The 13464-nt window shown below is 35.3% G+C and overlaps 2 protein-coding genes across 3 annotated transcripts in view; both read right to left on the bottom strand.

Moving 5' to 3' along the window:
- Window positions 1–4343, bottom strand: part of LOC121323877 (homeobox protein Hox-B3a-like) — a 26654-nt gene extending 22311 nt beyond the window's left edge. The window contains exon 1 of one of the 2 annotated variants that reach the window (XM_041265188.1): window positions 4314–4343. The gene's annotated coding sequence lies outside the window, so the exon portion shown is untranslated. The remainder of the gene's footprint in view (window positions 1–4313) is intronic. The other variant, XM_041265190.1, reaches the window with a different exon arrangement.
- A 3202-nt stretch (window positions 4344–7545) lies between these two features.
- LOC121323879 (homeobox protein Hox-B4a-like) lies at window positions 7546–9732 on the bottom strand. The gene is made up of 2 exons (XM_041265193.1): window positions 9125–9732; window positions 7546–8075 (listed from the first exon to the last, which is right to left on the bottom strand). The coding sequence occupies exons 1-2, from the start codon at window positions 9528–9530 to the stop codon at window positions 7759–7761; spliced, it is 723 nt and encodes a 240-aa protein (XP_041121127.1). The 5' UTR covers window positions 9531–9732; the 3' UTR covers window positions 7546–7758.
- Window positions 9733–13464: the final 3732 nt, after the last annotated feature.

The raw sequence follows: 13464 nt of genomic DNA, 5'->3' as shown, positions 1-13464 counted from the left end.
TATATAAAGAGAGAGGGGGAGAGAAAGAGAGAGATAATGGGAGTTCCTTTAATCGCACACAAATACTTTTAAAAACAAAAGGAGTTATGGCGCCGGTAAGTGACTGTTATCGTTTCAGACTGTCTGTCGGTTTAAGGGCACAGCTGTTGAATAAGCTGAATGCTCCACGCCTCGCAGTCTTAGATATTTCTTGTTTTATTTGTATTTGTTTTCTTTCTTTCTTTCATTCTTTCTTTCTTTCTTCTACAAAACAATCTTGATGATTGCAATACACAATAAAATTATCGTTATTATATTTCCGCATGTGGCAGTTTCGGAGTCCAATGTCTTTACTGCCAACAGCAAAACCCACAAATTACCGTATAGGCGGTTTGTTAATAAACAATAAACAGGTTATGAATAAGAAAAGTAATAATAACCGACATAATATTAAAAAAAACAAACAAAATCAACAACAACAACTACAATAATAATAATAATAATAATAATAATAATAATAATAATAATAATAATAATAATAATAATAATACAGCAGTAACATTTATAGAAGTGATAACAACACTGCACTCGGCACGCTAGATATATGGAGTGTATATATTATTATCATTGTACCAAAAATAAGCCGCTCATTCTGCCAACCCGGCAATGTCAGAGCCGACTCCCTTGTGTTAGCAAACAATAGACTTGATCCAGTGAGAAAAGACTTCCAAGACTCCAATATAATCTTGAAGGTCATGTAGTAACCCTATGTGGTCTGGTTTAAATAAAAATAAAACTGCACAAAAACACAGGGGACTTTCTCAATTATCCCACATTCCCACAAAAATACACACTTCAAAAACCGACATAGGTCTACATATATACAGTTGCACAGAAAGACAACAAGATCAGCAAGTAATCATCACTATGCTTCAATCACGCCTTACAGTCCTTTTATACAGTGCATTTAAAATCAGATGATTCTTCCAAACAATTGGGACACAGATGATATATAATTTAAAACAACAACCGCTTAACAATGAAATATACATGTTGCTAGAGTCGAAATCCACCACGACACACGTATCACATCCAAACCCTTTCTTTCTTTTTTAAATATTATGAATAATATGTTGTCATATTTTTGTTTCGATGGAGAGAATCGAAAGTCGGAACGATACACTGGGTTCTAGGCACTCCAGAAACCAAAAAAAAGCGGAACAATAGGGTTCAATAATAAAACCAAGACAGCATCCATCCTTTGGAAAACAAAACGTGCATTTAAAAACCCCAGCAATATGGAGATTTCGTAATATTTGGGTGATACCTCTATTAAGCTATATATATATATTACACTTAATATATATAAATATAGATTATATATATATATATATATATATATATATATATATATATATATATATATATATATATATATATATATATATATATATAGGGCCTAGGTGTGTGTAAGCACACATATCCAGCTGTACTAGGTTATAAAAACATTACTTTTACGAAAGGGTTAGGGTTATATAGGGGAGCAGGAGATTGATTTACGGATCTGAACACCCCATAGCCTTTATTGGGGATCATAAATCTGTCAAGCCGGGCATCACGCCGAGGAATATTTTTTAAATAATGGTACCTCCGGGTCTTCACTGAGAGAAGGAATCGTTTTTAAACACAGCATCGACACGTTCTACTTGCATTTGTTTGTTTGTTTGTTTGTTTGTTTGTTTCTAGTTGTCATGAAAGCGCCGCAGTGTGAATTATCGGAGTCTTTTTTTTAAAGACATAATACAGTCAGACCCATTATAAAAGTCAGTTACTATAGCCTGCATACGACTACGTGGAGCTGTTTCAAAATGGGTACCCTATTATTATTATTATTATTATTATTATTATTATTATTATTATTATTATTGCATTCTTCATACAGCTGTGATTCATTTTCTAACGAAACAACATACGGACACAACCGTCTCGGCAAGCGCTTTCAGTTCTAACTGAACCAGTAATAATGAAATGAAAACAATCCTCTTGTTTAATTCTCACGCAGACACAATCTAGATTTTTTTTTTCTTTTAATTATGTTCATTTTTTAAAAAAAAAAACAGCGTGCAGAAACTGCAAGTCACTTTGATTTCAAAATGCCAAGCTCTGACTAGGGAAAAAATAATAATATTCAGATCAATAACAAGGCGACTATACTGCATATTAATATAGGGGTATTCCGTGCTTTAACGCAAGACCATGCTATTATTATTATTATTATTATTATTATTATTATTATTATTAGTAGTAGTTCATAATAGTAGTAATAGTAGTAGCAGTAGTATTATATACGGCAAGGTGGAAACCACACACATGTGCTTTATATTCGCTTGGAAATATTTGAAAAAAAAAAGAAAAAGAATTGTGGAAACACCTTAGATTTCTCGGCTCAATCTAAATGTGATGGGACAGATAGTTATAGAATTGTCAAATCTGTTCTTTATCCTAATACCAGAAGACGGATTGCAGTTTCTGACGGGATGGGGGGGGGGGGGGACCCCCCCCGCTTTGTTTTTTAAATTGAACAGTTTTTTTTAAAAAACTTTTTTTTTTTTTTTTTTTTTTTTTTTTTTTTTTTACCAAAGGCCAAGGAGAAGACAATGCGTCGGTTACCGCACGGCTCTGACCTCCGCTCTGCGGCTTCTCATAATTAAAAAAAAAAAGCAAAGCTTATTTGTTTTGCAATTAGCGACTCGATCCAAAGCAATCTTTACACAACCGTTCGTGTCAAGCGCCCGATGCTTCAAATTAATGCTAAGTGTTAGAAAGAACACCCACCGCAGAATAAAATGCACGATGCCCGCAAAGAAACTAATTAATACACCCTTACGTCTCCAGAAGTAATATGTGACATACAAGAAGCATAATGCCTTGTTATTGTATAAGAAACGTAACGCGATCTTACTATTAGCCTACGTTGATGCTGTTATTGTGCATTCCTGCAAAGTAAAATAGTTATTAAAAACGGGCTTGCATGGGGCACTGTTTGGAAGTCCAGTGGGGTGACCATTATAAATGGAAAATCATTTGTTCACACTGCCGAGCCCGCCCGCCTGCCCTCCTGTCACTGCTGTGCCGTCCACAGCGCTCTCCAGCACGGGCATATCCCTTTGGTTACTCGGCCCTGCTTTGTGTTGAAAATGTTGCACAGTGCAATGTCCAGTCTTAAAAGGTCAAGGGTTCCCGGGGTCAGTCTGTGAGTATAGAACAGAGCTAATCCCTTAGAAAACGTGTCCTCTCGCTGAACTCGGTTCCAGCAGCCCGCTGTCCACTCCGTGCATCGATTTGTGCCCCTGCTATGCCTTATATTTTACCCATTAGTTCATATTACCCTACCAGCAAACCACTGCGGAAAACCAACTCGTGTAATTCAATGAGCTTTGCAAATCAGAAAGCAATTGATCGATCGGGTTTTTCTTTTTCTGTGGGGTTGTTTTAAGGCAGAATGCGTACTGATAGAAGCTGGTTGTAAATCGTTACTGCATTAAAGATGAGAAAATGTATGACGTTTTCTTGCAAATTATTAAAACACAGTGAGTTTTCAGTTTATCGATTAATTTCTCTTCATATATATATATATATATATATATATATATATATATATATATAGAGAGAGAGAGAGAGAGAGAGAGAGAGAGAGATAGAGAGAGAGAGAGAGAGAGAGATAGATAGATAGATAGATAGATAGATAGATAGATAGATAGATAGATAGATAGATATTAAACACATTAACATATTTAAATAGAAATACGTGAGTATAGTTGCCATGACATCAAAAGCCTATAACTATCTCCACTGTTTGTGAAACACTTTCCTTTGACAGAGGCATGTTAAACATACCGGAACGTTGGGACGGTGGATCATTTGAGCAAAAACGTATACATATACATTTTTTTAGAATGATGCAAACGTTCTCAATTTGAATTGTGGCGTTCTGTAAGGCGTGCGTTCTGTAATGCAAATTGACCAGCTGTATTGGAAAATATTGTCATGTTCTATTCCAATCTGCTCCCGTATATAATTCCAACAGGTACAAAGAACAACAACACTAACACTTTACAACATGCAATCCTCTATCTGCCACACCCCCCCCCCCCCCTATACCCCACACCTCTTTTTTCACTTTTTAAGATACACAACAGTCAAGCTACGAAAACCAATTTCAATGGAGCCACCATAAAAATGCCATGAGTTCACCAAATGTGCTTACGAGACCGACTGTGTGAAAACCGAGGCAATAAAACCATAAAACTCCAATCGAATCAACAAAGCCTTACCTTTTGCACTTCCATGCTCTCTCCTCCTCCTCCTCCTCCTCCAAAGTCTTCTCCTGGAAATATTTTCATTTTGAGGTCGATTCTTGAGAAGACAAAAAAAAAATGTAGAAAAAAAAGTTTTCTTCTTGCAGGATTTTTTTTTTTTTTTAAATCTTGAAGCGTCTTGTAAGACTTTTTAACTCCCACCAACAGACGGTCTATCCAGATTTGCTGCAGGATAACAATGGGAAAGAAGTGTTTAAAGAAAAGGCGTGATTAATGATTTTCTGTATAATTCTCACATTTTTCTTGGCTCTGTCTACAAATAATGGCTGTGAACTCTAGGCCCTATTGAAACCTATTCCATTCTATTCATACGTTAGAGGCAAAAAAAAAACCTTTGATTTAGGCGACAGAATAGCATTCCAAGGTGCATATTGTATTAAGAGCCACACACAAATTCATTTATTTCTGATGCTGTGTTTTTGTATAACCCCTTTTGTGCAGCTATAGCCACACATACAAACATTTTAGGCCATATTATGTTGGCATAAAACACACAACATAAAATCTATGTGCATGCGAAAAGGGCAGTTAGAACTTCAGGATCTATTTTATATATATATATATATATATATATATATATATATATATATATATATATATATATATATATATATATATATATATATATATATATATATAATGACAGTATTGCCTTTTCATTTTGCATGGAAACTAATGGCTGATTTCTCTTCATATACATTTACTTGTTCTGTATGTGCATACATGTCTATCTATACATGCAGAATAACAAATGTATACAAATGGAGATTTACATCATGCCTTTATTTTTCAATGAAAGCAATGAAATCTAGTGCAGCTTATTCCCGGTTTTTGCAAAGCCCACTGAATACAAGAGGCCTAGTCCATATGCTTATAGATATGTAAAAGCATTGCTCAAAATCTGTTTGCACACCCATGCATCCGCTTAGAATTTGGTATGATCCTAATATAAGTGGGATAAGAAAAATAAAAGTTATAACTATTGCTAGCTGGTTTTATTTATTTATTTATCTATCTATTTATTTGCTAATATTAACGACCTCAGCCTAATGGAAAAATCTTATCGTGGCGTGTCCTGTGAGAGCAATTTAGGGCAGTATTTATTTTTTAACTTATAAACTGCAAATGGAATGTTATTTTCTCCGGCGCAGTATTTTCGATACTTGTTCTAAGAAAGAAAATGAAAATTAATACAAGAGCAGCGCCACACAAAAGAAGCCATTTGTCTTGTTGATTATCTATTTGCTTGTCAGAGTTTGAGCTATTGCACCGGCCCGTTCCTTTGTAATATAACAAATACACACCAAACCTGCAAACCCAGGAGAAACATCTGTGCAAAAAATTACACTCATTAATGCATTACATGGCTTTGAGCAAGAAAACTACTGAAGTGGGGAAATTGGGGACCCGAATTACAATACCTGCAGTGCAGGATAAAGACTCGGGACCGTTATGCAAAGGGCAAAGGAAAGGGATTGTGATTTAAAACAAGATTACCAGACCTAATGTAGCAATATTACTCTTGCCCAAAACATATAAATCACCATATAGAAACCCAGCGGTATTCAAGAAAGATCCGTCCTCGCAGCAAACGAATTGTGAAAGAAAATGAAAAAAAAAAAAAAAAAAAAAAGCCAATAAAAGCAACTGCTGTGCGTTTGATACAATTGCTTTGATAGAACCACAAGATTTCAATCGTGGCTTCGATGATTAAGATTCTGCTGAAAAAATAAAGACACGTGGTAAAGCGCCGGGGTTTTTTTTTCGAATTTTTTTAATGTTTTTTTTTTTTTTTATTTTATTTTATTTATATTTACTATGTACAAATATTAAGGTAGATAGTACACGGAGAACAACAACAACAACAACAACAACAACAACAAAAAGAAATAACGATCTACTAACCAACCAACAAACAAAAAAAGCATTTTCTTTGTGGCTTCTTGAGTGTGACAATATGATTGACGGCCTTTGGAATGTAGAGGAAAATAATGCAAATATACTCAAGTTCACTGAAGGGTGAGTGCGCGTGCAAAAGATGGGCAAAACAGTGATAGGGAGTCAGAGTGAGAGAGAGATATATCCCTATATCTGCACCTGTGTTCAGCGATACAATCAGGGGTTTATAAAACGTAAATAACCGACAATAATACAAGCTTAGCTCAGTTAGTGGATTTTGCAATGTAAAAAAAAAGGTGTAATTCTGCACGATCATTGAAAGCATTGAAAAACATTTTTGAGAGAGCACAACATAAATCACAAATGAGGTAATGCATAACTGGAAGCAGCAATCGCTTCAACAACAACAATAACAACAAACCAAAATAAAATCTATTCGACACGAGGATGCAGTTCTCTGTAAAGCCTTTTGGTTCTGATACATAATCTGTGTAATTCGGTATTCAGTTCACTCTACTCTCTAAAAAACAAATTAAATGTTCATATTTTGCATATTTTGGGTCAAAGATTGTTCTTTATATACATATATTGGGTCAAAGAAAGATGTAGTATTTATAACATATATATATATAAAGATATGTATATATATAATATATATACTATATAAATTACAAACTTATGCACAGAGAATACTTGAATTACTATGTATCTTGTGACCCTAAGTTTTCATTCAGAACGTACTCTGATTCAAAAGAAAGTCTTGCATGAGAAGACTAAACAAGAAAGAAGAGGAGGGGGAAGTGAAGAAGAAAAAGAGAATGGCGAGAACTTCTTCTTCTTCTTCTTCTTCTTCTTCTTCTTCTTCTTCTTCTTGCAAAGCTACCACGGCTGCTCTTTGCTTTTCTCTAGAGTTGGTGTTTTCTCTTCTTCTTTTATGTTAATTTTAATAGCAGCACCACTCTAGTAGCAACAGTAGCAGTAAAGAAGGAAAAATAAGAAAAATCCGGTTCTTCTAAACAAAACGGTGCCTCATTCATTAAAGTGAACGTTAGTTGTCGGGCTAATAGTAGGCATAAGGTTCATCCTTTGTAAAGCAGAGTAAACATGACAAATGGTCTTCTGTTTGGCGTGATTAAAGATGAAACACGGATCCATCTTCGCCAAAACTGAAGACTGCTATCTGCATCCTTCTTTTTTAATGGAGGGGGAGAAGAGACAGGGAGAGGGGAGCTATGGAAAGAGAACACACACACACACACACACACACACACACACACACACACACACACACACACACACACACACACACACTTAAAAACACAGCTCCGTGCTTTTGTATAATAGACCCCACTCCTCCGATTTTGTATTATTATTTATATAAATAATCACATATTTTTTCTCCTCTTTTTAAAGTTTTGTTCCTTTGTTCTTTCCATGAACGAGAACTTGTATCGCCCTTTAGCGTCCCCTTCATTTTGTTTACGAGGTAGCGGGTTTGGGGCTATAGGCTGGACAGAGGTCCATTGGTGCGGTTCTGGGTGCTTGCTTGGCTCCCGGCTGAGTTTGTGTTGGACGGGTTGGTGCCGGACCTGATTTTGGTGTTGGGGAGCTTGTGGTCTTTTTTCCATTTCATTCTCCGGTTCTGAAACCAGATTTTGATCTGACGCTCGGACAGGCACAGCGTGTGCGCGATCTCCACTCTGCGTCTCCGGGTCAGGTACCGATTGTAGTGAAACTCCTTCTCCAGCTCCAGAACCTGTTGTCTGGTGTATGCGGTCCGTGAGCGTTTGGGTTCGCCCCCTGTGTAGTTTGGATTTACTGCATGGGGGCAGAAAATAAATACATTAATTAATTAATTAATTAATGCATACATAAACAAACGATGTATTCCATAAAAGGTATGCATGCATCTTAAGGGTAAAATTAAAAACACATTATGTTAAAAACCGCATTTCCATCACTTGAAAATCCCCCTTTTCTTTGAATACAGAGTTGATAACAAGAACGTATTACACGTGAGCCCTGTGGAAGGGGGACTGCCTTTGAAATAGCTGATCAGTGCAAGCTAAATAACACTTGTATTTGTAATTATTATGAACATATATATATATATATATATACTATATATCTATATATATATATTATATCTATATATATATTTATATATATATAAAATAGACTGTTATTTTTTTCTTGCAAATTTTCATATTTTGTTTCGAAAACTGCAACGTCATATGCGTTTATGTACAAATCGTCATACGTCATTCACACTTGCAGTAGTGAAGTGTGTGTGTGTGGTGTGTGTGTGTGTGTGTGTGTGTGTGCGTGTGTGTGTGCGCGTGTGTGTGTGTGTGTGTGTGTGTGTGTGTGTGTGTGTGTGTGTGTGTGTGTGTGTCCACGTGTGTGTGTGTGCGTGTGTGTGCGTGTGTGTGTGTGTGTTTTCACACTTCTCACCCCTAAATCCATAAACTTTCCCCCGCACAATAAAGAACTGACAGAAGAAGGTATAATTTTATACATCCCACCACTTATATACAAATTACAAAAACATAAAGCTTAACATAGGAGCTACACAAGCAGTCATTAAAAAATAAAAATAAATAATAATTTAATTAAAGGCTGCCTTCCACGAAAGAAATTAGAGGAAGGTTGTACAGACTTCAAAGGCTTTTTTTCCAAGAAGTGCAATAAAAATTTATGGAGGATGTAATTATACTGCCCTGCAAACAGCAGATCGTAAATCTTAAGAAAAGGGCGATTTTTTTTACAACTGGTGTAAGAGATTTAACACCGGACATTTATCCCTCTCTCCTCTACTTAGAATAAACGCGATAAAAGCGTGGATAAGAAGTTAGGTTTCCACTTACCGGTGTTGACATGGACCTTTTTCATCCACGGGTAAACTACGGGCTCTTTGCAAGAACTGGTGGGAGAAAAAGTGATTTGGTTCGCAGAATTTTGGCTGCAGTTGAGTGGAGGGCTTGGGGTGACCGACTCACAGTGGTTCGGTTCAGGCAGGGTCTGGACGTGACCCCTAGGGGGAGAGAGGACTACTGCCGGCTGCACGGGACCTTGGCAAGAGGTGTAGGGTTGATCCGTGCAAGCTGACCGCTGGTGGAACATCGCTTCATGCTGGAGAGCCGCGTCTCGCCTCTGGCTGCTGTAGTACTCCGGAGAGTGGCTTGGTAGGTAATCATTCTGGGAATATTCCTCGCACGGTGGAAACTTCGGGTCCACATAGTTGGGGTTGATCAAAAAGGAACTCATGGCCATTAATTTCTTTGAATTGCACACACACACTAAATATATACTAAAATTGATTTCTAACCCTTTACTCGTTTTCCTGTTTCGTAAAACCCTCCTACTTTCTGTCAAGTGAACAAAGTTAAGAAGCCACGTGACACCGGTAGCCAATAGCGAGGGTCTTTTATAATTCCCGGATAAGGAAACAGGACGAGGCACTGCATACCCCAAACATCACGTTTATGCATTTTTTTAGTTTAGTTTTTTTTTTTTTTTTTAATATATAATATATATATATAATATATATATATATATATATATATATATATATATATCGCACAAATATTGTTCGCTGGCACACGCATCTTCTAATTTTCAGGATCACTGCAACTCAATAATACCTCACTCTTAGACGACAACAACCAGCAACCCCTTTACAGCGTGGGTGTCGGGTCCACCGCCTCTCCCTCAGTGTTTCAACGAAACGGGAGGTCTTGCTTATCAGACAACAGTCCCAGGTTTTAATTGGGATAGATTCTGGCTCGTGTTCATGAAAATAAATACAAATCTGGGGTGGGTGCAGTAGAGATGGCTTTAATTGGGGTTACTAATCCCGATGAAAGAATGCTCAGCGCTACGCGCAGCCCAAGCTTGTCAGAGATAAAGCAGGGCTGCTTCTGGATCGATAGAAAATTCATCAACTAATTCGGGATACCCAACCTCTTAAATCACAGTTAAACTTGCATTTAAACCGACTCTTTCCAGGCAAGCCGCAGAGTCGTTTTTTATTTGTTTATTTCTTTATTTTCATGTAAAGAATGTGCTAATCGCAAGGTACGATTTACAAAACGTGCTTAGAAGTGACAGGACTATCAATGAACACAATGCAGATACCTATTTGTTTGCTTGTTGGTTTACTTGCTTTGGGCACCGTTGTAAGTTTCGTTTGGAGCACAGATTAATTAAACCAAACTTGCACAACCTCCCCCATTACAAGTTACTCCCCTCACACACACACACAGGTTCAGAAACATGGTTCTATATATGTCTTGGCTTGCGAGGTTTTCCTGTAATGCATAGTTAAGTCGAAATAAAGTCTTCTTAATTCATTTAATTTCATTTATTGATATAGGCAGCATATATTCATACATATTTCAGATATTGAAAGTATTGATTTATTAAAGGTGTTAATTTAATTCTGTGTAGTCGGGAAGAAAGAAAAATGTACTACGAAACTACGGCTAATAATAATAATAATAATAATAATAATAATAATAATAATAATAATAATAATAATAATAATAATAATAAAATTATTATTATTATTATTATTATTATTATTATTATTATTATTATTATTATTATTACAGGTCCATGAAGTGTTTGTGTTTATAGGAAATTAATTCGTTTATCAGCTGTAAACCAGTACTGTAAAAATATTTTAACACATGATTGAAAAACAAAACCGTTCATTAATCTTCAATGCAGTAGCTTTCTTTTTTATTTCCAGTACTGCTGCGTTTATATCAACTACATACTCCCCTAGATACGAATTTGTGACCCCTTTTCTGTTCACACAAATTCGGATCTACAGGGTATATATAGATGACAGTGGCTTTCTTGGCGCCCTTTTCTGTCGGCATCGATGGCTCTGCGTTCATAAATTCACTTAAAAATAACAAGTTAACATTAACACAGTGCACAAAGTATAACATATTTTTCCTTGCAGAAAAACAAAGTACAATTCGACATGTACAAACATCCAGCGATTTCAAAGGGTTTCGCGTTTACCAGTGTCCCTGTGCTTCCCTAATAATGTACAACCATTGCAATAAGTTATACAATCCCATATCAATTTGTCTAAAATGGCAAATCTGTGAGAAAAACGACGCGCCATTAAACGTATGTTTTTTTTTACATAGAACAGAAGGTTCTATGTAAAATAATACAAAGTTCTTTTCAAATTGCCTTTTAATCTATCAATAACACGGAATATAGATAGTTGAGTATCATAATATATATATATATATATATATATATTATATATATATATATATATATATATATATATATATATATATATATACACACACACACACACATGTACATTACATGAATCACTACGCTATAAAGTAAGACTTTGCACACAAAGTTAAACGACTACTAAATAAATAAAAGAAATAAAAAATCTTGGTCCGCGCTGTTGATGTTTCCTGCAAAAAAATAAAAAAAAAAAATACTGTCCATTAAACTCAAATGTGTCGGCCGGATTCGTGGAGTCTTAGTTTCTTTTCACGATATCCGGACAGTAAAATCTTCACAGTTTAGTGAAAGCGCCCACACTCGCATCCTCAAAGCTACAGCTATGTTAAATTGATGACTTTTTATTACAGTATGTTCTCACTTTCCTGTCGAGTTCCTGTTACATGTCTAACTCGGTCACCTAGGTCATTTAAAGGAACAAAATCCAGCGGTGTCGCATCTAACAGTATAATACCACTTACAGAAGACAGCGACGAACATTCAATTACCAAATAATGCTTATATACCAAAACGGTAAGTGATTTTTATAAATTCACTTAAAATATATATATACGTATATATATATATATATATATATATATATATATATCTAGTATGATATATATCTTATGATATATATATATATAACAATTAGAGTATATTATAATTACACAAATAATGTAATAATTAATAATATAATAATAATAATAATAATAATAATAATAATAATATATTATTGGCAGGCACCGTCCGTGAACAAAAAAATTAGCTACGATTTAAATTATGTAAGATTAGTATCCATTTAATATTATAATATATATATTATTATATATTATATATATATATATAGATATATATATATAATACAGTCTGACGATGTATTTGTTTGTAGATTAACGGAAATATCTATGAAGTTCACGTTTAGTTTATTTTGCGTTGTCTGTATATGTGTGTGTATATATATATATATATATATATATATATATATATATATATATATATATATATATATATATATATATATATATAATATATATCTAATTTTATTATATGACTGTCTTAAAACAATAAGCCTTTTGCAAGTGCGCTCAACCATTCTGTATCTTTGCATTATCGAATTAATATAATGACTGTCTCCCATTGTTACTTTCATTATAAAACAAAACAGATCCCAATACAAGCACAGCCACGCAGCACCCCTAGTGTTAAACATGTGCTTATTTTTATGTGCATAGGCCTATTTATATACACATATACATATATGTCTGCATGTCTTTAAAAACAATAAGACAGACCTTGCTATCCTGGATGTATTATTAATCTAAAGACGAGCTTCTTTTTTTCTTATAGTTCTTATAGTTTTTCTTTTTTCTTTTTTTTTCGCGAAATGTCATTTTTTTACATGAAGGTCTGCTATTCGAAAGCCTTCTAAGACGGATCCATTTATGGTTAATTGTGCATTTCAAATAACTTGTACCGCAAAGAGCTGCTGTCCTAAGTACGGAGTTTAGACTCAACCCCCTCGGGGCCCCCGGGGGCAGGGGCGGCAAGGCAGGGGGGCAGGGGGGACAGTTTAGTTGGGGCACAGAACTTCATTGAATGCCATCCTGTTTGTATTCGGTAATAATAAAAAGGTCGATTCCTGCAGTAATTGAAGCACGAGATACAGGCTAAGCAGAAGAAACAACACATAAAAACAAACATAAAAAGAAACGCATAACTAAACCCGATTAAAAAAAAAATCTTAGCAACTCACTCCTGTTCTGAACACGTGGTCTATCGAGCTATGCACCTGCTGCGGACACAAGCTCATCTTTTGGGAAAATATGTTACCCAAATATCCTGGATATGCAAACCGGCCCTGTTACTTTATACCTTACACCCTTGCCAGATTTCACCTCCTGAAACCCTTCTCCCCGCGTCCCGAGCAGAGAGCATTATT

Source organism: Polyodon spathula, chromosome 12 (assembly GCF_017654505.1).
Source record: "Polyodon spathula isolate WHYD16114869_AA chromosome 12, ASM1765450v1, whole genome shotgun sequence".
NCBI lineage: Eukaryota > Metazoa > Chordata > Actinopteri > Acipenseriformes > Polyodontidae > Polyodon > Polyodon spathula.
This window is presented reverse-complemented; position numbering and strand designations above follow the sequence as displayed.

Bases quoted from the DNA above. Each gene is read 5' to 3' on its own strand.
- LOC121323879 (XM_041265193.1), bottom strand. From the start codon at position 9,530: ATGGCCATGAGTTCCTTTTTGATCAACCCCAACTATGTGGACCCGAAG. The intron at 8,076-9,124 runs GTAAGTGGAAAC...GCCCCCATGCAG, and splicing joins AAAGGTCCATGTCAACACCG to TAAATCCAAACTACACAGGG.